Source organism: Moschus berezovskii, chromosome 22, assembly GCF_049115385.1.
Source record: "Moschus berezovskii isolate FMDL1 chromosome 22, NW_MosBer_1.0, whole genome shotgun sequence".
NCBI lineage: Eukaryota > Metazoa > Chordata > Mammalia > Artiodactyla > Moschidae > Moschus > Moschus berezovskii.
Window position 1 is genome coordinate 1874056 of NC_142481.1, and position 27446 is coordinate 1901501.

The 27446-nt window shown below is 52.5% G+C and overlaps 2 protein-coding genes across 2 annotated transcripts; both read left to right on the top strand.

Moving 5' to 3' along the window:
• The first annotated feature begins 447 nt into the window (after positions 1-447).
• Positions 448-10434, top strand: LOC129546036 (uncharacterized). Its single transcript, XM_055410731.2, has 6 exons — positions 448-520; positions 1259-1350; positions 3288-3393; positions 5645-5734; positions 7851-7942; positions 10155-10434. The coding sequence occupies exons 1-6, from the start codon at positions 448-450 to the stop codon at positions 10335-10337; spliced, it is 636 nt and encodes a 211-aa protein (XP_055266706.1). The 3' UTR covers positions 10338-10434.
• Positions 10435-18839: 8405 nt separating this feature from the next.
• Positions 18840-25286, top strand: LOC129546028 (uncharacterized). The gene is made up of 6 exons (XM_088830445.1): positions 18840-18917; positions 19514-19605; positions 20847-21003; positions 23257-23346; positions 23813-23904; positions 24997-25286. The coding sequence occupies exons 1-6, from the start codon at positions 18848-18850 to the stop codon at positions 25201-25203; spliced, it is 708 nt and encodes a 235-aa protein (XP_088686571.1). The 5' UTR covers positions 18840-18847; the 3' UTR covers positions 25204-25286.
• Positions 25287-27446: the final 2160 nt, after the last annotated feature.

The window sequence follows — 27446 nt, forward strand, 5'->3', positions numbered from 1 at the left end:
AGTGTTTGGATATGGCTTATACTAAAAAAGAATGATCTGTGTGTCTGAAACGCAAATCTCAGGGTGCTGTGTCTTTCTTGTTGCTGTTGTTAAATCTTGAGATCCCCCAGCTATTGACTATAAGAGTGGAATCCCCCACTTCTCACTCCCAGACACACTGGCCCAAGTCCTGCCTGGGGTGATGCTGGGGCAGAGGTGAGGAGCTCACACTGAGCCTGTGCCGAACTCTCTCCCTGCAGGGCTGGCCCTGCTCCAGGGCTGTGCTGGGGGGTCTGAGGCCCGGCCCCTCCCCTCACTGAGGTCCTGAGGGTGGGACGGAAGCCTCCTGGGAGGGGATGGAGCTGTCTGAATCCACCCGACCTCTGAGAGCCACACCCGGGCCACCTGGCTCCACCACCCAGGCACTAGCTGCTCTGTCTGCTGTCCGCAGGGAGCAGCTGTGGTGCCATGATGCTGCCTCTGAGCACCATCGAGGGCCAGGACACCGAGGAGGTGCAGACCAGGCCACCAGAGAAAGGAGGTGAGACCCACGTGGGGCGGAAACTGGGCAGGCAGGAGTGGGGAGGGTCTCCAGGCTGATGGGGAAGGATGGACCCTGAAGATTGGCCCCATCACCAGATGTCTCCACTGGCTCTTCCGGGCAGGGACACCCAGGATGCAGCCTCCCTGACATCACCTACCATCAGTGGGTCCTGTCACTGCCCTGCTCAGAGCCTGCAGGGAGCTCCTGGGAGCTGAGCCTGTTTGGGCCCCTTTTTGTGGTCTGGACACCCCTGTTTTCTTACCCCAGACCCTCCCCTCCCTGACACTTCCTGTCTGTTCCCTGGGGGCCTTTGGGATACAAGTGAATGCATGTCTCACTCACTCCTGGGCGACCTCCAACAAGTGTCCCTACTTCTTTGTACCTCGGTTCGCTCATCTCTAAAGCGGGTTGATGATAATACCCATCTCAGAGAGTTATTGGCTTCCCTAGTAGCTCAATCAGTGAAGAGTCCACCCGCAACATGGGAAACCAGGGTTTGATCCCTGGGTAGGGAAGATCCCCTGGAGAAGAAAATAGCAAACCACTTCAGTATTCTTGAGAGTTATTATGAAGAAGCACATGAACAAGTATGTGTACAATACTTAAAAGCACGTCTGGAACATGCTTCAGCGTGTTAGCTCCCGTTACCGGCTCCGTGATGAAGACTGCATTACTACCGAGTTTCTCAAGCCTCAGAGGGTCAGATGCTCTCATGACTCTCTCCTCCTCCCTCAGTCTTGCTTTCTGTGAAGCCTGATGTTCCGCGAAAGAAGTCCAAGAGAATGAAGGGAACAGTGTCCTTCAGAGTCCTGCCGTTCTGCCCCGTGGTAAGCCTGCTTGCTCCCTCCCTTTTCACCGGAGGCCCCTGGGCTGAGTGATCACGCGGATTGGCCACCCTCTCCGCCCACCAGAGACCCTTGGGTGCCTGGGTGCCCCTTGCCCCTGCCTCGTCCCGGATGTGGCCCCCTCCTGTGGGGGCTGGTCTTCCTTGAAGGTTTTGCCCGCCTTTCTGCCTCCTTCTCTGTGCTAATTCCAACCTCTGTTCCTGTGTCAGCTCCTTCATGAAGCCTCCCTTGCTCACTTTCGTGCCATTTCTCTCCAATCCGCTGCCTCACTGAACTCTTTTTCAGAGTAGTTATTGCTGCTTGACGGCATGCCTTCTGTCTGTGTGTTCATCATCTGTCTCCCCTGCCAGAATAGTTCTTGGGGGCAGGGCCCTCCTCTGTTTTTCAATGACTCATCCCGTGCCTAGCACAGATGTAACCAGCGTCCTGCACTGTTTACACTCGGGCTGATTAAATGAAGGGATGAATTAGGGAACGGTCCCTCCTGCGGAGGCAGCTGTGGCCTTGTCCACCTGGGTACCAGTCCGCCTTCTCCTACTAACCCCCTTGACTTTTCTGGGGGGACTACCTGTCTCCACGCACTTTGGATGGATCTGATCCCATCCTCAGACCAGCTCCAGGTACGCCCCTGACCAATCAGAGCCGACGGTGCCAAGGTTCCCGGTGATTGGTCCTGGACTGGCACGTGACTCACCCTTGGCCAATGAGGGGTCGGCTCTGTCTCTGGGCTTCTTAACAGGCAGGAGGGGAGCCTGGAGAGACCCTGGTGAGAGGGGTCAGGGGAGGCCCTGGATCTGATGGCTGCGAGAACGTCTTTCCTTTTAGTGCCTGCAGCAGTCCTGGGGAGGACGCATTAGAAAATCTTATTCGAAAGGAAAGTGAGAGTCACAGGTTTGCAAAGTATTTCCTGGCCAACTTCGACCTGTCAGGCGTGGTGTGAACACTTTACATAGGTGATCTCATGCAACCATTACCGAGTCCCATGAAACACGGATTAATGTGATCCCTGATACAGGAGAGACACCCGAGTGTCATGAGTGCTGTTTTTAAAGGTTATTTCAAGTTTTGTACATAGTGAAGACCCAATGGCTCCTTTCATATTAGACTCTTTCAGTTCTCGGGATCTGTATCTTCGTAAAGTATTTCTTATTTTTGAAGAAAAACCACAAAGAGTATCCTTTCACATTGCTGCCCTAACCGCCCGTTCTCCAGAGAGCACCTTGGCGTTGTCTACTCCAGGAACTGGCACAGAAGATTCTCTAGGTCAAGGGGGAGCCGTTTAAGGCCACACAGTCCACAGCCTGTTGAGTAAATAAGAGCTTGTTGACACACTACACCCACGTCTTAGGGAGAGTCTGCGATGCTTTCATGCCAAGTCCAGTAGCTCTGACACAGAGTGGATGGTTTAGGAAGATAAGCAATTTGCCATGACACCTTTGACCACCAAAGTGACCGATCTTGCTTGGAATAGATGCAAACTGAAATCAATACCGGTGAAGGTGTGAAATGGTTAGTAACGGAGGGAAATCTTGAACTGCTGTGAGTGTGATGCCATGTGTAAAAGGTATTTTGGGTCCAGTGTACATGCTACACACGTGTGTTTCTAGGTGTGTGGGCTGGCTGTTTCCTCATATTCGAGAAAGACGTTTCGAACCACTCCTTACCCTTATTACCTGCACTACTGAGTCTCCACCTAAACGCCACCCAAGGCCACCCTCTGCATCAGTTTCTCTAAGCAGTGAGGAGGAGGAGGCCCGGGACCCTCCCCCCAATAATCAAAGTGAAGAGAACACGCCCGTTATGGCGGCAGGCACGCTGGTAACCACCGGCTTGTGTTGGGGGGACCAACGCTGGAGGTGCAGGATTGTGCCTCTCACTGAGCCGCTCCGCGCTCTTCATTCCTGCGAGTTCACCCGCAGGTCCCCTGGACTTCTTCGGAGCCAGCCCTGCCCGGGCCCCCAGGACAAGCGGTGAGCAAGCCGGCGCGCTCCAGCCCAGACGCCCAGACCGAGCCCGGGGCCGGAGGTCAGTCCCGCGGCCGCAGCTCCGAGGGGTCTGCGCCATCGGGGCGGGGGGCGCGGGAGGGCGCTTTGGGGTCCCCGCGGGGAGGGCGCGGCCGCCCCGGGAGGAGGTGCAGGCGCGCTCTGGGCTGCTGCCTGGGGGCCCCGAGACCCCAGGGCGCGCGCGGTGCGGGCCCTGCAGGAACCCCGGCTCCCCTGAGGGTGGGGGGCGTCCTCAGACCCTCGTGAGCCGCGGGGCGACACGAGTCCAAGGGTTTCTCTGGCCACCGGGAGGAGGGGAGCCTGGAGGGGACACAGGAGGCTGGGGTGTCCGGAGGCGGGGATCCCCTCCAGGGCTGGCGGAGCGGAGCCCGGGTCCTGGTCCCCAGGATTTGGGAGCGGGAGGGCGTGCCCGGGACTTTGCAGTTTGCTGGAGGAGGCGGGAGGCACAGGTTTGCTCTGCACACCAGACAGGGCAGTCGGTATCGGGGCTCAGGTAAGAAACTGGCCACACAGAAGATGGGAACATGATTCTGGGGGAGTCCAGAGGGCAGTGTGACGGGTGGGGAGCCGGGGAGACCCTCTGGGTGAGTTTGGGGTTCACTAAGGGCGCAGAGCAAGGTTCGCAGATGAGGAGTGCGCGTGGAAAACAGCTTTTGCGCCTCCAGCGGTTCTGTGCGCCTGCGTGGCTGCGGGTGGGGGCTGGGAGCACGTTTGGGGCGCGCGGTTTTGAGGGGCAGCCTCTGGGGAGGGGCCCGGGCGAGGCTGAGGGTGGGCCTGGGTGTCCGCCAGAGGGAAAGAGTGCTGGGGAGGGTGAGGGGTATTGATAATTTCAGCTGATGCGTCTGCAGTTGTGTGGGGGTGGGGGTGGGGGTGTGCATGATCAGGACTGCCTGTGGGGCCCGCCCTTCAGTTCTGAGAAGCAGGCCTGCCCCTCTGAGTCATGGGGGTCTCTGGGTTTCCTTGCAGTGTGTCTGCAGGTGTTTGTGTCAGTAGGCCCTGGTTTCCACAGTGATCATCAGAAAGCGTGCGTCTCTAACAATTGTGTGTGTGTGTGTATATATCTGGCCGGGTGTTCCCGGTATTTGACGCACTTGTATTTGCACGATTATGTGTGAGGATCTCAAATGGGTCTTAAAGCATCTTAAAAAGGCTTCGAAGAAGAGGTTTGACTCTAAGTTACCAGATAGTATGTTCTGAGTGTGTGTGTATATTTAATCATATTTAATCCTCATGTTTAATCATTTATTTTCCTCATTTTCATGGACGGGAAAGCTGACAGCACAAGAGGTTAAAAAACCCCTGAATCGGGGCTTGCCAGGTAAAATACAGGATGCTTACTTCAATTTGAATTTAAGACAAATAGTGAATTCCCTTTTAGTATAAGTATGTTCCAAATATTTCATGGGACTTGCCTATACTTAAACATCATTTAGCAAAATAAACTTAAAAACAAGTTTTTATGTAGACCTGACCCATATAGTGTTTCAATATGACTTATAGTAAAAACTGATTTGTGTGTCTGAAATTCAAGTCTCAGTTTGCTATGAATTTCTTGTAATATCATTTTGGGAAATCTGGCAAACTTGATCCTTGAGATCTCCCAGCTAGTGACTGGCAAGCTGGAATCCATCCAGTCCACAGTGCCCAGACACACTGACCAGGGTTCTGCCCAGGAAGGGCTAGGGTCAGCCTGTGACGAGCACCCTCCCTGCAGGGCTGGCCCCACCCCAGGGCTGTGCTGGGGGGTCTGGGGCCTGGCCTCTCCCTTCACCACAGTTCTGAGGGTGGGACTGAAGCCTCCTGTACCTGGACAGGTCGAGGACAGGAGGGGAGGGCCTGTCTGAACCTCTTGGGCAGGCTGCCTGGTAGTCCTGGGACGGAGCTGAAACACAGCACTGGGACTGCTCCACGAGTGCACTTACTGAGTACCTGCTGTATGCCAGGCTCCAGAGGCCCTTTTGTTACCCAGCTGGCCGAGCTGCAGCTTCCTGGTCCCAGCACTTCGTGTCACAGTTGTTCTAGTTTTAAAGGGGGGTGAGCCCCAGGTACCACGAGCCCTGCCCTTGTCCTTGCCAGGTGCCATGACAACTGCTTTCCCAGATCACACCCTGGGCCTTGGAGGAAACCAGGAGGAGGCATTGCCAACACGTCCCTTTGGATGCTGGGGACCTGGAGACGTGGGGAGGGGATGGAGCTGTCTGAGTCCACCCAACCTCTGAGTCCACCCCCAGGCCGCCTGGCTCCACCACCCACACACTGTCTCCTGTCCGCAGGGAGCAGCTGTGGTGCCATGATGCTGCCTCTGAGCACCATCGAGGGCCAGGAGACCGAGGAGGTGCAGACCAGGCCGCCAGAGAAAGGAGGTGAGACCCACGTGGGGCGGAAGCTGTGGGCAGGCGGGAGAGGGAAGCATCTCCAGGCTGATGGGGAAGCATGGACCCTGAAGACTGGCCCCAACCCTGAGTGTCTGCCACCGGCTCCTCTTAAGGAGGGAGGGCCCTGAGGGGCGCCCAGGATGGAACCTCCCTGACATCACCCTATGTCTGTGAGTCCGTCACTCCCCTGCTCAGCCTGCAGGGCTGCGTCCTGGCAGCTGGAATCGTCTGGGCTCCTTTGTGTTATGTGGCCACCTGTGTGGGCCAGCTGACCCTCCACTCAGTTGCCAGGTCAAGGGGCTGTAGGGTCATTCATCTGAGACGCGATGGAGGCCTGAACCAAGGATTTAGCAGTGGGACGGAGTGCATTGGGGGCTTCTCCGGTGGTGCTCATGGTAAAGAACCCACCTGCCAATGCAGGAGTCACACCCAGGGATGCCTGGGTGGGGAAGATCCCCTGCAGAAGGAAATGGCAACCCGCTCCAGTGTTCTTGCCTGGAGAATCCCATGGACAGAGGAGCCTGGTGGGCTACAGTGCATGGGGTCCCAAAGAGTCGGACCCGATTTAGTGACTAAACACAGAGCTCCTTGCTGGTCCTGTTCGTGGTCTGGCCTCATGAGGGAGGGCTCCTGGGTTTGCTGTGACACTCCCTTTTTTGAAAACTTTTACTTTGCAATAATTTTATATTCACAAGACATTGCCATCATAATTCATCAAAATTCCAGGGACCCTTTATCCCATTTCTCCCCAGTAACTTGATCTTATTGGATGATAGTCCAACGTGAAAACTAGCCCACTGATAGTGGCCCCATCCCCATGTGTTTTTACTTCTGTTTCAACACATCTGTAGCTCCGTGTAACCATCCTACAAAATAAGATGCAAGCCACTTCCTTAGCTACCTACTTCCTTGCCAGAGGTAGCGACTTCCCAGCTTCTCGTCCAATCTTCCAGAATGTTCTGTGCTCACTCATACAGACAAGGACGTGTGTGTACCTGGCACTGGGTATTTATGTCTGATAGGCGGTGTGTACTGCAGTTCTCGCTCCCACTTTCTATTCTGTCTTATTTCACCTAATTCTCATCTGGCACGTAGTACCGGTCACCGGCCTGGTGCTTTCCCTGCATCCGGCCACCCACACTCCACGACAGCCCTGTGAGAGAGTGACACCGACGGCTTCATGTTGCAGATGGGAAATCTGAAGGGTGACAAGTGCGAATAATCAGCTCACAGTGGGATCTGAACCCTTCTGGTCTGGGGGTCTTTGACCTTAAGCACCGGGTCCCCTGTCCATCTTGAGGACCCTCCCCAACAAGAGGCCCGGTTTGTGTTCCAGCTGCCTGGCGTTGCACGGTCTGTCTGTGCTGTGTGCGCTAACTGGTTCAGTCACGTCTGACTCTTTGTGATCCCATGGACTGCAGCACGCCAAGCTTCCCTGTCCATCACCAACTCCCAGAGCTTGGTCAAACTCATGTCCATGGGGTTGGTGATGCCATCCAACCATCTTATCCTCTGTCATCCCCTTCTCCTCCTGCCTTCAACCTCCCCAAGCATCAAGGTCTTTTCCAATGAGTCAGTTCTCATCAGGTGGCCAAAGTATTGTCTTCTTTGGGGAAACCTTCTTTGGGGAAATCTTCTTTGGGGGAACCTGTCTTCTTTGGGGAAACCGAAGTATTTTCTGGAGAGATATGCCACAGAGGCGCCTGTGTATCAGCTGTGCCTTCCTCCTGGACACGGGTGCCCCAGGGCGTCACTATCTCCACAGCCCCCTGTTGTCTGATTCCAGCCCCTTCGGTCACTGACATTCTGTCTGTTCCCTGGGGACCTTCAGGATGCAATTTAATGCATGATTGCAGGCATTGCTGTGCAACCTCCTGCAAGTGTCCTAACCTCTCTGTGCCTGTTTCTTCATCTGAAAAGTTGGATGAAGATAATAACCAAATTAGATATTACAGTGTAATATATGCAAGAGTGCCTGGCACAGGACAAGTACTCAACACATGTTCGTTTTTGTCAATGGTTTCATGATAGAGATCTTATTATTACTGAGTTTCTCAAGCCTCAGAGGGCACGATTGCCTCACACCTCTTTTCTCCTTCCCCAGCCCTGCTTTCTGAGAACCCTGAGGAGCCTCGAAAGAAGCCCAGAGGAATGAAGGGAAGACTGTCTTTCAATGTCCTGCCGTTCTGTCCCATGGTAAGCCTGCTTGTTTCCTCCCTTTGACCAGAGATCCCCTAGGTTATGAGAGGTTAGGCACCCCCACCACCCTCTCTGCCCAGGAGAGACCCTTGGGTGGCTGGGTATCCCTTGTCCCCCACCCCAGGATGTGCCCCCCTCCTCTCAGGGGTGCTGCCCTCTTTCCTGCCTCCTCTCTTTCCTAATTCCAACTTCCAGTATCACCTCCTCCATGAAGCCTCCCTTGCTCACTTTTGCCCCATTTCCCTCTGACCTCTTGCCTTCCTGAATTTTCTTCAGCGTTATTATTGCTACCTGAGAGCATATCTTGCAGCTATCTTTTTAATCATTTGTCTCCCCTATTAGAGTAGTTTTGTGGGGTCAAGAGCCTCCTCTATTGTGCAATGACATATCCCCTGTCTAGATCAGATGTAACTGTATACGCTCTGTATCAGGCACTGTATACTCTCGGGCTGATTAAATGAGGGAATGAATTAGGGAACGGTCCCTCCTGCGGAGGCAGCTGTGGCCTTGTCCACCTGGGTCCCAGTCCTCCTTCTCCTACTACCCACCCTGACTTTTCTGGGGGGACCACCTGTCTCCACGCACTTTGTATGGATCTGACCCCATCCTCAGACCAGCTCCCTTGACCAATCAGAGCCGGCAGTGCCAAGGTTCCCAGTGATTGGTCCTGGGCTGGCACGTGACTCATCCTTGGCCAATGAAGTGTCTGCTCTGACTCTGGGCTTCATGACCCGCAAAGCGAGAGGCTGGAGGGACCCTGGTGAGAACCAGGGGGCCCGTGGGGAGGGGTCAGGGGAGGCAGAGGGTCAGACGCCTGCGAGAACGTCTTTTCTATTGGTGCCTGCAGCAGTCCCGGGGAGGACTCTTTAGAAAATCTTGTTAAGAAATAATGTAATCAAAAATTTTACAAAAACAGTCCAGAGATCATCCGAGTTCACCAACTGTTATCACTTTTTTCTGTTTGCATGTTTTCTCATATATGTACTATATACATGCTCCTATTCCTCCGTGTGTTTCACTTTAGAAAAAGAATACTCTCTTATAACTGTGGGCCTGCTGTGATCTTTGAGGTTTTAACCCTGATACGCACTTTCCTCTCACCTGCTGTCCATATTCTTGGTTTGTTCACTCACTACATGCAGGCTGTTTGGCGTTCTTTCTCCTCCTACCTGGGGCCAGGTATCGCACTTGGTAATGTATCTTTGGGATTCCCAGGTGGGACTAGTTGCAAAGAACCCGCCTGCCAGCGCAGGAGACATGGGTTCAGTCCCTGGGCTGGGAAGATCCCCTGGAGGAGGAAATGGCAACCCACACCAGTCTTCTTGCCTGGAGAATTCCATGGACAGAGGAGCCTGGAGGGCTACCGTCCGTGGGGTCGCAAAGAGGTGGACACGACTGAAGCAACTGAGCATGCACACAATATATCTTTAGTTCTCTTTGAGCTAGACAATCCCCTCAGTCTTCCTTTGCCTCTTATGACAGATGATTTTGAGCATCCAAGTCACACCTTGCACAATATTGATTGCCTTTTCTGTTTTGTTTCACTTCTACAGTTGTTTGATTTTTATGCTATCCCCCAAATGAGATTCAGGGTAAGCTATGATCTCTGGAGCACCACCTAAGTGATGCCGTGTCTTTCTCAGTACATCGCATTTAGATGCACTTGAATTTTGATCCACTCAGTCGAAATGTTTATCCCATTTCTCCACTGAATATTTACTGATTTTTCTTTTCTCTGTGCAACTAACTAATAAGAAATCAGTGGGGAGATGCTTGTAGATGAGCCAAATAGTCTAGAAAGAGAGAGCTTTCTGACCAGTTCATTTCAGGTCCTATTCCCACCACGGAACTAACCGTCAGCTTATGAGATGATAACCCTACATCTTGTATCCATGGGCGTGTACGGGGCAGACGGTCCTTGCCTTTCCCTAACCGCTGTTAGGATGGGACGAAGCAGTGATTCTCTCAACCAGAGGCAATTCATCCCCCAGGGGACACCTTCAGTGTCGGGATACATTTCTTCTTTGTCACAAGTAAAGGAAGGAAGCTACTAGCACCTGGTGGGTAGAGGGCAGTGATGGTGTTTAACATCCTGCAACGCACAAGATGCCCCCCAAACATACACACTGCGCTGAATGGCCTGACTCTGAAACATCGCGAGTGGGACACCACCATTCTCTTCCTGCGTCTCTGTTCTCTTTCCTTCCAGCCGAGTGTCTGCTTCACCTATTACGTGGAACCCGATGACACTGAGTCTGAGCCCCAGGTGGCTCCTGACACTTCGAAATCGGACCCGAATTGCACCTTTGTCCCTCTGCCGGTGCTGGAGTTCCGCGAGGTCAAGGTGTGCGAGTGCCCGCTGTGCTGCCTCAGCTTCGTCACTGCTTCCTAAACGCTGAGGGCCCTCCGCTTCCCGCTGCTGACCGCGCGCCCCCGAATCATGCATGCTGGGCTATCGTGATGTAAAATCCCCCAATCCAGCGGCTTCAGTAAACCCAACTTGCTATCTCTCTCAAGGCTGTGGTCTGTGTGTGAAACTCCCAGGGCTGGGGCGGTGCAGCTCCGTGGAGTTGGGCAGCCAGGGTCCTTTGACCTCGGTGCTCTGTGCCACGTGGCTGGAGACGGCTCACCCCCACACCCAGTCCACATTCTGGATCGGGCAAGTGGGGGGATGGGGAGAGGGGAAGCCAGGCCTCAGTCCTTCAAAGGGCGACTCCTACAAGAAGCCGAGATCAGTTTTCCTCACAGCTCATTGGCCAGAGCAGGTCACATGATGACATTTAGTTGCAAGGGATGCTGGGAACTGTAGTCCTTAGCTGGACAATCCCGTGTCATCTAACAGCTTCTGTTATTATAGCAAAGGAGAATGAATAATGTGTCCACCTCGGATCAGGTCTATTATATCAATTTATCCCCAGCACATGTTGTGATGAACACATGAGTGAATAAATGTGCTCTTCAGTTATGTATCTCTCTCCCATTGATTAGGGTCCCCTCTGTTTTTAGCAGGATAAAAGTGTTTGAGCACTGACCCTGTGTTAGGCACTGAGCTAATGTCTTTACACATGTTGAGCCACTTAATTCTCACAACCTGTGGCTGGTTCTACTATTATCCTTCTTTCTGAGATAAAAGAACAGAGAGTCCACGTCACTTGCTTCAGGTCACACAGATCAGAAGGAGCCAAGGCAGCATTCAACCCAGGCAGGCTGGCCCCAGAGTCTACGCCCTTAACCATCATGGTATCTGCCTCACAGAGGTGAATAAGGGGAGATTCCCAGGTGGTCACGCAATTGTGAGTCGAAGAGCCTCTTTCAACACTCAGACCTTTCAATTCCCTTCAGTTAGCTCTTCAGATGCTGCAGAAATACTTGGAATATGTGTGTAGCAGGTATCTGTAGCCACAATAGTGCCAGCTAACAACCACCACCACAAAATCCATAGAAGGTGTTCACGGAGGTGAAAACACACAATGTGAGAGTTTCTGTTTTATCTGGGGGATTTGGTGGGGATTATAGCCCAGAAGACAACCTCTCGGAGAGCTGTGAGGAACTGCTCCAAACAGGTAGGTGAGAGGTCAGTTTGCATGTGATTTTGGAAAGGGGTCCATGCAATCAAGGGCATACCTCAGCACAAGGTTCATGTTGGTCATGATACATGGACAGTTAATGTGATAGTGCTTTTCTAATTGGAAGGACTGATGCTAAAGCTGAAACTCCAATACTCTGGCCACCTCATGCAACGAGTTGACCACTGGAAAAGACTCTGATGCTGGGAGGGATTGGGGGCGGGAGGAGACGGGGATGACAGAGAATGAGATGGCTGGATGGCATCACCAGCTCGATGGACATGAGTCTGAGTGAACTCCGAGAGTTGGTGATGGACAGGGAGGCCTGGCGTGCTGTGATTCATGGGGTCGCAAAGAGTCGGACACGACTGAGCTACTGAATTGAACTGAACTGAAGTAAGGAAGAATCTAAGACTCTTGGGTCCTATTAGTTTCTCCTGAACATATCTAGCATCAGAGGTGTAACTGAACCCAAGTTTGGCTACCTGGCACTCATAAGTCAATCATTCAAGAGGCAGATGTCAGTAGACAGGAAAGGTGCTTTAATCAGAAAAGGTGAAATCTGGGGAGATGGTGGACTTATGTCCAGGGACCAACTCAAGAGATTCTGCTCAGCCTTTTGCTTGTTCAGTTGCTAAATGGTGTCCAACTCTGTGACCCCATGTTCTTTACCATCTCTCAGAGCTTGCTCAAACTCATGTCCATCGAGTTGGTGATGCCATCCAACCATCTCATCCTCTGTCGTCCTCTACTCCTCCCACCTTCAATCTTTCCCAGCATCAGGGTTTTTTCAAATGAGTTTGTTCTTCGCATCAGGTGGCCAAAGTATTGGAGCTTCAGCTTCAACATCAGTCCTTCCAATGAATATTCAGGGTTTATTTCCTTTAAGCTTGACTGGTTTGATCTCCTTACTGCCCAAGGGACCCTAAGGAGTCTTCTATAGCACTGCAGTTTGAAAGCATCAATTCTTTAGTGCTCAGCCTTCTTTATGGTCCAACTCTCACATTTGTACATAACTACTGGAAAAACCATAGCTTTGATTATACAGACCTTTGGGGAAATGGAGGAATCTCTGTGAATTGTCAAGGCAGGAGGTTGGGTTCTACACCATTCTCCATTCTATGCAGAACTGGCTGAGGTCTCTTCAGATGTTACCTTGCCCATTCAATCTGCCTTCTGGATGCTTAGGGGCACTTTGGGGGAAGAGAGCTAGTCACGCTTCTATTTATCCAGGAAAAGTATCAACAGGTTAGACAAGGCATTCAGGAGAGCATATTAGTTCAGTTCAGTTGCTCACTCGTGTCTGACTCCATGTGACCCCATGGACTGCAGCACACCAAGCCTCCCTGTCCATCACCAACTCCCGGAGCTTACCCTAACTCATGTCCATCGAGTTGGTGATGCCATCCAACCATCTTGTCCTCTGTCGTCCCCTTCTCCTCCTGCCTTCAATCTTTCCCAGCATCAGAGTCTTTTCCAATGAGTTTGTTCTTCCCATCAGGTGGCCAAAGTATTGGAGTTTCAGCTTCAGCATCAGTCCTTCCAATGAATATTCAGGATTGATTTCCTTTAGGATGGACTGGTTTGATTTCCTTGCAGTTCAAGGGACCCTCAAGAGTCTTCTCCAACACCACAGTTCAAAAGCATCAATTCTTCATAAGTTAGGAGTTAATTTTGATTACTTAGTGATCTCATTCCTATGATTAGTTTATTTTAGGTTGGGGGGGAACATAAATGAGCAGACAGGAAACGGACGAAGGACTTGCTTTCAGAGGATCCTTTCTGCCACTTCTCCCAGAACATAAGTGCCTCACCTGGATCTTCACTCTGAATTCCTTTCAGAGTGAACTGTAGGTGGTGGTGTGTGGTGGGGAACATCCTTTAGTTGGCAAACTTCAGGAACAAAAGACATATGAGGTCAGGGAGGAGGCTCTGCTGCTGTTTCTGAGCTCCTCCTGGTGCCTGGTGGACACTGGTCCTCAGCTCTCCTAGGCTGGCTTCTCCTGGGGGACTAGGGAGACCTGGCCCTGCTCTCAATGTCTTTTCTCCTCCAGCACAGTGGCTTGGGCAGGTTCATCCTCATGGCACTGGTAGAGGTGCAGAGGAGAAATAAATGTCATTTCACAAACACTTTTCAACCTTCTGCTGAATCATATTTTGCCAGCCTCCTCTGGCGAAAGCACATGCCATGGCCAAATGCAAATTCAGAATGGGGGGCACTGCACACTTAAGCGGAGAAGGCAATGGCAAGCCACTCCAGTACTCTTGCCTAGGAAATCCCATGGACGTAGGAGCCTGGTAGGCTGCAGTCCATGGGGTCGCTACGAGTCAGACATGACTGAGCGACTTCACTTTCCCTTTTCACTTTCACACATTGGAGAAGGAAATGGCAACCCACTCCAGTGTTCTTGCCTGGAGAATCCCAGGGACGGGGGAGCCTGGTGGGCTTCCATCTATGGGGTCACACAGAGTCGGACACGACTGAAGTGACTTAGCAGCAGCAGCAGCAGAAGCAGCACACTTAAGGGGCAAAGGGGGTAGACATGAGGCAGGGTGGAAAACAGGCCATGTCTGCAATCTACCTCAATGCAGAGTTGTGATCACATCCCCAACTTCCATGGGCTTCCACCTGTCACAACACAAGAGGGTTCACCAGTCTGGCACCTGGGAGGGAAGCCAGGGATAGGGGAGAGCCCTCAGCAGCCATGTGACCCTTCTCAAGCATCAGAAGAGCCTCTGGGAGGATGCAGTTATCAGTGTGAGGGGTGAGGAGAAAAGACTTTCTGTGTAAGTCAAATGTCCAGAGACCTCAGAGCCTGCATGCCACAGAGAAGCCCACAGGAGTCCCAAGGGCGGGGGGCTCACCTCAGGTGAACTTCCGCAGAGGGCTCACCCCTTACTCATGACGCAAAACCCATACCTCCGGGAAGTGACGATGCACCGAGGTTGGAGGGGGGTGGGGGGCTTCAGGCAGGTCTCCTCCCTGCTGCTCCACCAGAGAGTTCAATCTGGAAAGACAGTAAACTTTTTGAGTGTGGAAAAAACCTACAACTGAAACGTACATGAAAACCATGGAGAGCCTCTGTAAATAGTGATTTCCTTCATTTCACCGCCAACATCTTCGGGTAGACCAGAAGTTCTCATGCGGGGTGATACTCTAGCGCCCCCTTCTGGAACTTCTCTGCAACGTTGGCGCTATTTCAGGTTGTCCCGAATTGGTGCCCGCTATTAGGCTCTGATGAAGAAGCAAATGGCAACCCACTCCAGTATCCTAGCCTAGAGAATCCCATGGACAGAGGAGCCTGGTGGGCTACAGTCCATGGGGTCGCACGGAGTCAGAGATGACTGAGAAACTAACACACTAGACTCTAATGGATAGAGACCATTCTAAACATGGTGCAATGCACCAGGAAGACCCCCTGCACAAAGAATGTTCAGGTCGCAAATGTCAGTGACACTCTGGGGGATTGCATTTGAGAAGGAATTAGGTACAATTTTCTGGCTCTCCAACACAGTAATGACTAAGTAACCACATGAAGCTAATCGATGTAAACAAATCAATCTTAAGTAAAATTCAAAACAGAGTTTCTTGGCAGCTCAGGGCAGGATTCAGCGAACGAACGTGGCCAGAGGCTACCGCCCTGGACACTACAGATACACAACATTTCCGTGGCCACTGAAGGGTCTGTGTCAGGACTCATTTATATCCCTTAGGTTATCACACACCGTGGCCCCCAGAAAGTGAGGCTGTGGGCTTGCAGCTATGAAAACGTGGAGGAGCACAGTCTCCAGAAAAAATTTTATCAGTGCATCTTCGGGACTCTTGACTCCTTGCACAGTCCTCTGGGCACTTTGAGTCTCAGAGTGGCCAGTGCCTGGCCCAAAGGGCACCCCCTCGCCTGGGAGAGATTAACCAACTGGTTACTGATAGTATTAAATAAACCCTAACACTTCCCTGGCTCTTTCCATCTGTCAGGTCCGGTGCTGAGCACTTTCCACAGATGAGCTCATGTAACCTTCACCAGAGTCCTATGAAATAGGAACTAAAATGATCCCCAACTGATAGGAAAGTCACCCAGGCTCACCAGAGCTGTTTTTAAAGGTGACTGTTTCAAGTTTTGCACATATATCAAGAATATATTACTATTTTATAGTATATTTTACAGGATTTAAATTTCCATAAACTATATATATATATATATTGAAAACACAGATCTGTTCACCTTTCTGTCCAAACTGCACTTTTCACAGCAACTTTTTGGTTTATCTACTCCAGGAGCTGGCACAAAAAAAATTCTTTAGGACAAGGATGGGCAGATTATGACCATCCAGCCCACAGACTGTGTAAACAAGGACATGCTGACATAACTCCATCCATCCTTAGGACTGTCTAGGGTAGGTTCATGCCAAGAGGAGCAGCTGCCGCACAGAGCTGATGGCTCAGGTGTCTAAAATACCTGCCACACACCCTGGCCAAGAAAGGTGACTGGCCCGGAACTGAATAGACGCAAACTGCAATCAACACGGGTGAAGGTGTGAGAATGATCAGAAACAGGAGGGAAACTCTTGAACTTCCCGTGACCGTGATGCCCAACGTTAAAAGATATTTTGTGTTTGAGTCCAGGGCACATGCTATTAACACATACGTGTGTTTCAACATGTGTGGCATTTCTTCATACTCTAAGCACAAGTTTAGAACCACTGACTTACTCTTACGACCTGCACAAGGTCATTCTCATCCCCTTAAGACCTGCCCATCACGACCTCCTAAATCGGTTTCTCGAAGCAACGAAAACAGGTCCCCGACCCTCCCCCCCTAATAAGCAAGTTGCCGCGAACCTTCTGACGCCTGTGCTGGTGTCAGAGGCGGTTTGAACCACCTGACTCGGCCTTGGGGGCGGGCTTGGGGGTTGCGCGAGTCGCCGAGCGGCTCAGCCTGTACATAAGCGCGCGTTTGTCCACCGCGTCCCCGAGCGTCTCCGGAGCCGGCTCTGCTCAGGCACCAAGGACGCGCGCGGAGCCAGCCCGCCTGCCCAGCCCAGTGGTCCAGACCGAAGCGGTCCCGAGGTCAGTCCCGCGGCCGCCGCTCCGCGGGGTCTGCACCCGCAGGGCGGGGGGCGCGGGCAGGGTCCCCGCGGGGAGGGCGGGGGCGCCCCGGGAGGAGGTGCGGGCGCGGGGGCTGCTGCCTGGGGGCCCCGAGACCCCAGGGCGCGCGCGGTGGGGGCCCTGGAGAAATCCAAGTTTTCCCCTGGAGGCGGTGGAGACCCTCTGATCCTCTCCACCTCGGGGAGACACCAGGTCTAAAGATTTCACTGGTCACTGGGAGAAGCGAAAACTGAAGGAGACACAGGAGGCTGGGGTGTCCGGAGGCGGGGATCCCCTCCAGGGCAGGCGGAGCGGAGCCCGGGTCCTGGTCCCCAGGATTTGGGAGCGGGAGGGCGTGCCCGGGACTTTGCAGTTTGCTGGAGGAGGCGGGAGGCACAGGTTTGCTCTGCACACCAGACAGGGCAGTCGGTATCGGGGCTCAGGTAAGAAACTGGCCACACAGAAGATGGGAACATGATTCTGGGGGAGTCCAGAGGGCAGTGTGACGGGTGGGGAGCCGGGGAGACCCTCTGGGTGAGTTTGGGGTTCACTAAGGGCGCAGAGCAAGGTTCGCAGATGAGGAGTGCGCGTGGAAAACAGCTTTTGCGCCTCCAGCGGTTCTGTGCGCCTGCGTGGCTGCGGGTGGGGGCTGGGAGCACGTTTGGGGCGCGCGGTTTTGAGGGGCAGCCTCTGGGGAGGGGCCCGGGCGAGGCTGAGGGTGGGCCTGGGTGTCCGCCAGAGGGAAAGAGTGCTGGGGAGGGTGAGGGGTCGTTTCAGCCTGTGGGTCTGCCTTTGTGCCTGTCTGGAGGGTGTGTGCGTGAGAGAGAGAGAGAGAGAGAGAGATCAGGACTGCCTGTGAGGAGTGCGCTCAGCGCTGAGAAGCAGGCCTGCCCACCTGAGCGGTGGGGGTCTCTGAATTTCCCTGGACTCGTCTGCAGGTGTGTTTATGTCGTCACGCCCTGCTTTCCGCAGTCTGCATCTGAAAGCGTGTGTTTCCAATGATTGTGTGTGTGTGAGTGTGTGTGTACTGGCCTGCGGTTCCCGCGCTATTTGACGCACCCTGTATTCGCAGGATTATGTGTGAGGGTCTGTGATGGGTCTCATGCTTCTTCAGAAAAGGCTTAGAGGAAGAGGTTTGGCTCTAGGTTACCAGATAATGTGTGCTGAGTATATGTTTTTAAGCATATTTAATCCTCATGTTTAATCATTTATAGTCTTCATTTTCATGGAGGGGAAAGCTGACAGCCCAAGAGGTTAAAAAAACCCCGAATCAGGGCTTGCCAGGTAAAATGCAGGCTGCCTTCTTAAATTCAGACTTGAGACAGACACTGAATTACCTTTTAGTATAAATGTGTCACAAATATTTCCTGGGAGCCCATCTGTAAAGATAATCTAATAAATTTTTAATAATTTTTTAAAAATGTAGACATGACCCACGAAGTGTTTAAAGACTACTTAAACTAAAACGTAATTTGTGTATCTGAAATTCAAATATCCGTTTACTGTATATTTATTATAACGTTGCTGTTGTTAAATGTGGCCAACTTGATCGTTAAGATTCCCAGCTAGTGACTGGCAGGCTGGAATCCCCCAGTTCTCATCCCAGACACACTGGCCCATGTCCTGCCCAGGGTGATGCTGGGGCGGAGGTGAGGAGCCTCCTCCTTTCAGGGCTGGCCCTGCCCCAGGGCTGTGCTGGGGGGTCTGGGGCCCGGCCCCTCCCTTCACCACAGTCCTGAGGGTGGGACTGATGCCTCCTGTACCTGGACGGGCAAGGACAGGAGCGGAGGGCCTGTCTGAACCCCTTGGGCAGGCTGCCTGGTAGCCCTGGGACAGAGCTGAAACACAACACTGGGACTGCTCCACGAGTGCACTTACTGAGTGCCAGCTGTATGCCAGGCTCCAGAGGCCCTTTCTATCCTAGTTTACTGAGCTGCACATCCAGGGTGCTGGCACTTTGTGTCATATTTCTTGTGTTTCTTAAAGGATCATAAACCCACGGAGCCTGCCCTTTCCCTTGCCAGCCACCATGCCACACACTTTCCCCGGATCACACACTGGACCTTGAAGCAATTCTGTGGGGGTGGCATTGCCAACATGCCTGTTCGGCTGTTGGGGCCCTGAGGACTTGGGGAGGGGATGGAGCTGTGAGTCCACCCGACCTCTGAGTCCACACCCAGGCCGCCTGGCTCCACCGCCCAGGCACCAACTGCTCTGTGTCCTGTCCTCAGGGAGCACCTGTGGAGTCACCATGCTGCCTCTGAGCTCCATCGAGGGCCGGGAGACTGAGGAGGTGCAGACCAAGCCGCCCAAGAAAGGAGGTGAGACCCGGAGAACTGTGGGCAGTCGGGAGTGGGGGGTCTCCAGGGCACAGCAATGACCCTGAAGATTGGCCCCATCACCAGATGTCTCCACTGGCTCTTCCGGGCAGGGACACCCAGGATGCGGCCTCCCTGACATCACCTCCCGTCAGCGGGTCCTGTCACGGCCCTGCTCAGAGCCTGCAGGGAGCTCCTGGGAGCTGAGCCCATTTGGGCCCCTTTTTGTGGCCTGGACACCCCTGTTTTCTTACCCCAGCTTCTCCCCTCCCTGACACTTCTGTCTGTTCCCTGGGGGCCTTTGGGGTACAAGTGAATGCAGGTCTCACTCACAACTAGGCGACCTCCAACAAGTGTCCCTACCTCTCTGTACCTCGGTTCACTCATCTCTAAAGTGGGTTGATGATAATACCCATCTCAGAGAGTTATTATGAAGAACCACATAAACGAATGCGTGTACAATACTTAAAAGCACGTCTGGAACATACTCCACACGTATTAGCTCCCGTTACCGGCTCCATGATGAAGACTGCATTACTACCGAGTTTCTCAAGCCTCAGAGGGTCAGATGGTCTCATGACTCTCTCCTCCTTCCTCAGGCTTCTTTTCTAAGAAGCCTGATGTTCTGCCGAAGAAGTCCAAGAGAATGAAGGGAACAGTGTCCTTCAGAGTCCTGCCGTTCTGCCCCGTGGTAAGCCTGCTTGCTCCCTCCCTGTTCACTGAGGCCCCTGCGGCTGAGCGATCACGGGGATTGGCCACCCTCTCTGCCCACCAGAGACCCTTGGGTGCCCCTTGCCCCTGCCTCATCCTGGATGTGGCCCCAGCCTGTGGGGTGGGATGGTTTTCCTTGAGGGTGCTGCCCTCTTTCCTGTCTCCTCCTTGCTAATTCCAACTTCTGCTCCAATATCACCTCCTCCATGAGGCCCCCCTTGCTCCCTTTCACCCCGTTTCTCTCCAGCCCCTTGCCTTCTTGAATTTTCTTCAGAGTAATTATTAACAGCATACCTTGTATCTATTTTTCAACCATCTCTCTCCCCTACTAGAGTAGTTTTGTGGGGTCAAGAGCCTCTTCCGTTGTTCAATGACATATCCCCCTCTGCCTAACATAGGTGTAACCAGCGCCAGGCACACATACTCTCGGGCTGATTAAATGAGAGACTAGGTCAGGGAACGGCCCCTCCTGCGAAGGCAGCTGTGGCCCTGTCCACCTGGCTACCAGTCCTCCTTCGACAACACCCTTGTCTTTCCGGCAGAAGCTAGCACAAAAATTTCCCTAGGTCAACGGTGGGCAGACTACGGTCATTCAGCCCACAACTTGTTTGCATGAATAAGGGCTTCTCGGCGCATCCACCCCCAGCCTTAGGCAGAGTCAGGGCTGTTTTTATGTAAAATCCAGTAGCTGAGAGGCAGACTGGATGATCCAGAAAGGCTACGCAGTTTGCCATGACACTTTCCACGACAGCGGTGAATGTCGGTTCTTCGAATAGATGCAGGCTGACATCAGTTCAGGTGAAGGTGTGAGAATGCTTAGAAAAAGGAGGGAAACTCTTAAAGTCCTGTGACTCTGATGCACAGGGTGAAAGGGACTTGCTGTTTGGGTCCAGCACACAAGTGACATACACGTGTTTCTGCGTGGGGGCGAGTGTTTCTTCGTATCTGAGTAACAAGTGTAAGAACCATTCCTTACCTTGCTACCTGCACAACTGATTTTCCTCCACCTAAAAGCCGCCCAGGGCCACCCTCTGTATCAGTTTCTCTAAGCATTGAGGAGAAGGAGGAGGCCGGGACCCTCCCGCAGTAATAAAAGTGGTGCGAACACGCCCGCGCTGGCGGCAGGCACGCTGGTAACCACCCGCTTGTGTTGGGGGGTGAAGGGGGCGTCGTGAGTAATGCTGAGCCGCTCCGCGCTCTTCATTCCTGCGAATTCATCAGCAGGTACCCTGGACTTCTTCGGAGCCAGCCCTGCCCGGGCCCCCAGGACAAGCGATGAGCAAGCCGGCGCGCTCCAGCCCAGACGTCGAGACCGAGCCCGGGGCCGGAGGTCTCTCCCGCGGCCGCGGCCGCAGCTCCGAAGGGTCGGGCCATCAAGGTTGGCGCAGTTCGGGGCGGGGGCGGCGGGAGGGCGGAGGGGGGTCTACGCGGGGAAGGCTGGGGAGCGCGCGGTGGGGGCTCCCCGAGGGCGGCGGGCGGCCTCGGATCCTTCCGAGCCGCGAGGGGCCTCCGGGCCCCAGGATTTCTGGAGCCACGGGGGGGAGCGAATCCTGGAGGGTACAGAGGAGTGGGTGACCCCCGGAGTGGGGTGTCCGGAGGCGGGGATGGCGGGGACCCTCTCCAGGACAGGCGGAGGGGGGGCCCCGGTCCTGGTCCCCAGGCTTTGGGGGCGGGAGGGGCGGACCAGGGGACTTTGCGGTTTGATGGGGGAGGCGGAGATCCGGGGGCTGCGCCCAACCTGGGAAGCCAGCAGGGTGTCAGGGGTCATCTAGCGATTGCGGAATGAAACATAGGATAACGACTTTGTGGGGAGTCCAGAAGGCAGTCTGAAGGAGGCAGGAGGCCCAGTGCATGTGTTTGGGGGTTCACGGAGGACGCATCAGAAGTTCGCAGATGAGGAGTGCGCGTGGAAAACAGTTTTTGCGCCTTCAGCGGTTCTGTGCGCCTGCGTGGCTGCGGGTAGGGGCTGGAAGCACGTTTGGGGCGCGCGGTTTTGAGGGGCAGCCTCTGGGGGAGGGGCCCGGGCGAGGCTGAGGGTGGGCCTGGGAGTCTGCTAGAGGGAGTTCCCCCAAACTGATGCATCTTTTCTTTGCGGGATTATATGTGAGGGTCTCTGATTGCATCTTATGTTTCTTTAAAATGTTTAAAGAAGGTTTAAGGAAGGCAGAGGTTTGACTCTGTTTCCAGATAATGAGTTCTGAATACGTGTCAATTTAATCATATTTAAGCTTCATGTTTAATAATTAATTTTACTCATTTTTCTGGAAGGGAGAATTGACATAACAAGAGTTAATAACCCCCGAATCAGAGCTTATCAGGTAAAACGCAGGATCAGTTCAGTTCAGTTCAGCTGCTCAGTCGTGTTCAACTCTTTGCGACCCCATGGACTGCAGCACGCCAGACCTCCCTGTCCATCACCAACTCCTGGAGCTTGTTCAAAACTCATGTCCATCCAGTGGGTGATGCCATCCAGTCATCTTATCCTCTGTCGTCCCCTTCCTCTCCTGCTTTCAGTCTTTCCCAGCATCAAGGTCTTTTCTAGTGAGTCATTTCTTCTCATCAGGTGGCCAAATACTGGAGCTTCAGCTTTAGCATCAATCCTTCCAATGAATATTCAGGATTGATTTCTTTTAGGATTGATTGGTTTGATCTCCTTGCCATCCAAAATGTAGGAGGGTTACTTACATTTGAATTTCAGACAAATAATGAACTACCTTTGGACATAAGTATATCTTAAGTATTTGCAAGGATATATACATAAACATAGGTTAGTATATTAAATAAATGATTTTTAGGTAGATACTTACCATGCGGTGTTTGGGACTTGTTATAGTACAATATGATCTGTGTATATGAAATTCACATCTCAGTTTGCTGTGTATTTGTTGTAATGTAGTTGTTAAATCTGGTGAACTTGATCCTTGAGATCCACAGTTAGTGACTAGCAGGTTGAAATTCCCCCAAGTCCACTCCCCAGACACACGGCCCAAGTCCTGCCCAGGGTGATGCTGGGGTGGAGGTGGGGTCCCCACACTGAGCCTGTGCCGAGCCCCCTCCCTGCAGGGCTGGCCCCGCCCCAGGGCTGTGCTGGGGGTTCTGGGGCCCGTCCCGTCCCTTCACCGCGGTCCTGAGGGCGGGACTGAAGCCTCTGTGCCTGGAGGGGCCTAGGACAGGAGGGGAGGGCCTGTCTGAACCCCTTGGGCAGGCTGCCTGGTAGCCCTGGGACAGAGCTGAAACACAGCACTGGGACTGCTCCACGAGTGCACTGACTGAGTGCCTGCTGTATGCCAGGCTCCAGAGGCCCTTTTGTTACCCAGCTGGCCGAGCTGCAGCTTCCTGGTCCCAGCACTTCGTGTCACAGTTGTTCTAGTTTTAAAGTGGGGTGAGCCCCAGGTACCACAAGCCCTGCCCTTGTCCTTGCCAGGTGCCATGACAACCGTTCTCCCCAGATCACATCCTGGGCATTGGAGGAAACCAGGAAGAGGCATTGCCAACAAGTCCCCTTGGATGCTGGGGACCTGGAGACGTGGGAGGGGATGGAGCTGTCTGAGTCCACCTGACCTCTGAGAGCCACCCCCGGGCTGCCTGGCTCCAGCGCCCAGACACTAACTGCTCTGTCTCCTGTCTCTAGAGAGGGCTTGCCGTGTCATGATGCTGCCTCTGAGCACCATCGAGGACCAAGAGACCGAGGAGGTGCAGACCAAGCCTCCGGAGAAAGGAGGTGAGACCCACACAGGGCAGAAAGTGTAGGCAGGCGGGAGTGGGAGGGTCTAGGGCAAGGGTGATGAGGAGGGGTTGACCCTGGAGACTGGCCCAGTCCCACCCAGGTATCTCCTCGTGGCTCCTCCTGGGGAGGGGGCCCCGAGGACACCCAGGATGAGTCACTGACATCACCTCATGTCAGTGTGTCTGTCACTCCTCTGCTCAGGGTCTGCAGCTTGCAGCAGGGGTCCTCACCTCTCTGCCTCAGTTTCCTCTTCTCTAAAGCGGGACAATGATAGTATCCATCTCAGAGAGTCATTATGAACAATCAGTTGAGCTAATACATGTAAAATACGTGAGTGCCTGGACATGGCAAGTACTCAGCACGTGTTAGTTTTTGTCACTGGTTTCGTGATGAAGATACTGAGTTTCTCAAGCCTTGGCAAGCAAGATGGTCTCACACCTCTTTCCTCTCCCCCACGCAGCCCTGCTTTCTGAGAACCCTGAGGAGCCTCAGAAGAAGCCCAGAGGAATGAAGGGAAGACTGTCTTTCAAAGTCCTGCCATTCTGTCCCATAGTAAGCCTGCTTGTTTTGTCTCTTTGACCTGAGATCCCCTAGGTTATGAGAGGTCAGGCACATCTACCACTTTCTCTGCGCAACAGAGACCCTTGGGTGGTTGGGTGTCCCTTGTCCACGTCCCCCCTCCCCAGGATATGGCCACCATCCTCTGGGGGGTGTTGCCCTCTTTCCTGCCTTCCTTCTGTTTCCTAAATTCCAATCTCGGCTCCAATGCCACCTCCTCCATGAAGCCTCCCTTGTTCACTTTTGCACCATTTCTCTCTAACACCCTGCCATGCTGAATTTTCATCAGATAATTATTGCTACCTAAGAACATATCTTGAATCTGTGTGTTCATCATCTCTCTCCTCTCCTAGAGTAGTTGTTGTTCAGTGACATATCCCCTATCTAGATAAGATGTAACCAGTGTCAGGCACTGTATACACATGGGCTGATTAAATGAAGGAATGAATTAGGGAACGGTCCTTCCTGCGGAGGCAAGCATGGCCTTGTCCACCTGGGTACCAGTGCTCCTCCTACTAACCCCCTTGACTTTTCTTGGGGGAGCCCCTGTCCTCACGCACTTTGGGTGAATCTGATCCCATCCTCAGACCAGCTCCTGCTAGCCCCTGACCAATCAGATCCGGCAGTGCCAAGGTTCCCTGTGATTGGTCCTGGGCTGGCATGTGACTCACCCTTGGCCAATGAGGTGTCTGCTCTGTCTCTGGGCTTCTTAACAGGCAGGAGGGGAGCCTGGAGGGACCCTGGTGAGAGGGGTCAGGGGAGGCCCTGGGTCAGATGGCTGCGAGAACATCTTAGCTACTAGTGAGACTAATACTACTCTTAAAGAAGTTTTCTTATTAGGAATTAATGTGAGAATCCAAGATTTTATAAAAACACTACAAAGATTATAAAAATTCACCGAGTCTTGCCACATATTCTATGTGCATGTTTTCTTATATATATTTAGATATAATATTGATGGTACTCAAGATTCTGCAAAGCGCGGGATGCCCCCACACATACTCTGCAAGGAATGACATGACCCCAAAATGTCGCTAGTGTGACACTGACATTCTCCTCTTGTTTCTCTGTTCTCTTTCCTTCCAGCCGAGTGTCTGCTTCAGCTATTACCTGGAACCGGATGACGCTGAGCCTGAGCCTGAGCCTGAGCCTGAGCCCGAGCCTCAGGTGGCTCCTGACACTTCGAAATCGGACCCGAATTGCACCTTTGTCCCTCTGCCGGTGCTGGAGTTCCGCGAGGTCAAGGTGTGCGAGTGCCCGCTGTGCTGCCTCAGTTTCGTCACTGCTTCCTAAACGCTGAGGGCCCTCCGCTTCCCGCTGCTGACCGCGCGCCCCCGAATCATGCATGCTGGGCTATCGTGATGTAAAATCCCCCAATCCAGCGGCTTCAATAAACCCAACTTGCTGTCTCTCTCAAGGCTGTGGTCTGTGTGTGAAACTCCCAGGGCTGGGGCGGTGCAGCTCCGTGGAGTTGGGCAGCCAGGGTCCTTTGACCTCGGTGCTCTGTGCCACGTGGCTGGAGACGGCTCACCCCCACACCCAGTCCACATTCTGGATCGGGCAAGTGGGGGGATGGGGAGAGGGGGAGACAGGTTTCAGTTCTTCTGAGGGCGACTCCTACAAGAAGCCCAGATCAGTTTTCCTCACAGCTCAATGGCCAGAGAAAGTCACATGGTGACATCTCGTTGCAAGGGATGCTGGGAATTGTAGTCCTTAGCCGGGCCATCCTGTGTCATCCAATAGCTTCTGTTTCTATAGCAAAGGAGAATGGATAATGTGTTCACCTCTGACTGGGTGTGTTATGTTAATTTATTCCCAGCACGTGTTGTGATGAACACATGAGTGAATAAATGTATTCTTCAATTCTGTATCTCTTCTCCATGGACCAGAATCTCCTCCCCTCCTTTTTTATGCAGATAATTAGAATGAGGAACTTTTCTTGGGCATTGACCATGTGGTAGGCAGCAAGCCAGTGTCTTTACACATTTTGATCCCCTTAATGCTCATGACTATGTGGCCAATTCTGTTATTCTGTCTCTTTCTGAGATAAGAGAACAGAGGCACAGAGTTCCTGTCACTTGCTTCAGGTCACACAGATCATAAGGAGCCAAGCCAGGATTCAAATCCAGGGAGGCTGACTCCAGAGTCTGTGCCAACAGAACTTAGCAGCTAAACAATAACAACAATCCTTTGTATCAGACTCCTTCGGTGGCAAGCAACAGAAACCCTGACTCGGGGCCTTTGCACTGGCTGTTTACTCCCCCTGCAGTGCCCTCCCCCAGGGTTTTTCTGTTGCTGACTCAGCATCTTTTCTAGTTCCTCCTTCTATGCAAGCATTGGTGACTTTACGGCTTATGAGGTATTTATGACAGGTCTTTGGTGCTGGCTGGTTTTAACATTATCACCAGTTTCCAGCCCTCTGTTACTTAGGAAAGCACCCGCTCATTTCTGAGAAGTAAAATGATCACCCATGAGCTTCAGCACCTCAACAATTTAGAAGACTATAGAAGGAGTTTTCTCTTTAAGATAATACATGCATTTCACAAGAATCCCAAGTCGTAACAAGGTGTATTCATTAAAACAAAAAAAGCCTCTCTCTCTTTCTCTACCTTCTATATTTAAAGGTTTAATTGTGCTGATATTTATAATCTATTCAGCTTGAGAAATTTCTTTCAAAAGTTTTGCTTTCAAAAACCAGATTCCAGGGGTATAAGCACATATCCCTAAGAATGACTAAAGGAGAAACATGAGAGCTGGCGCGGCGGTGAAACCCGTGGGCCTCTTGCGCACTGCTGTGGAAGTGTGGATGGTGCTGCTCTTCAACAGAGAAAGCTGGCGGCTGGCACGACTGCACATGTGCACGTCCAACCCCGCGACCCTGCTCTTGGGCATATTCCCAATAGAAATGCGTACTAAGCTAACAGAGTGTGTGTACAAAAAGGTTTCACAGCACCTCCTACACTGTTGGTGGGAATATAAACTGGCACAGCCACTCTAGAGAACAGTGTGGAGGTTCCTTAAAAACTTAAAATAAAGCTATCATATGATCCAGCAATCCCATTCCCAGGCATAAATCTGAAGAAAATGCTACTTGGAAAGATACATGCACCGGTATGTTCAGAGCAGCACTGTTTACAATAGCCAAGACATGGAAGCAACCCAAGTGTCCATCAGCAGGCGAATGGATGAAGATGTGGTGCGTATACATACCAGAATATTACTCAGCCATCAGAAAGAATGAAATTATGCCATTTGCAGCAACATGGATGGACCTAGACATTATCATATTGAGTGAAGTCAGAGAAAGACAAATACCTTATGATATAACTTAGAGATGGAATCTCATACAAATGAACTTAGGAAACAGAAACAGACTCACAGACATAGAAAACAAACTTACAATTACCAAAAGGGAAAGGGGTTGGGGAAGGGATAAATTAAGCATTTTGGATTAGGAGATACAAACTGCTATATCCAAAAATACATAAGGTGCTGCTGCATAGCCCAGGGAGCTCTATCTAATATCCTGTAAGGAA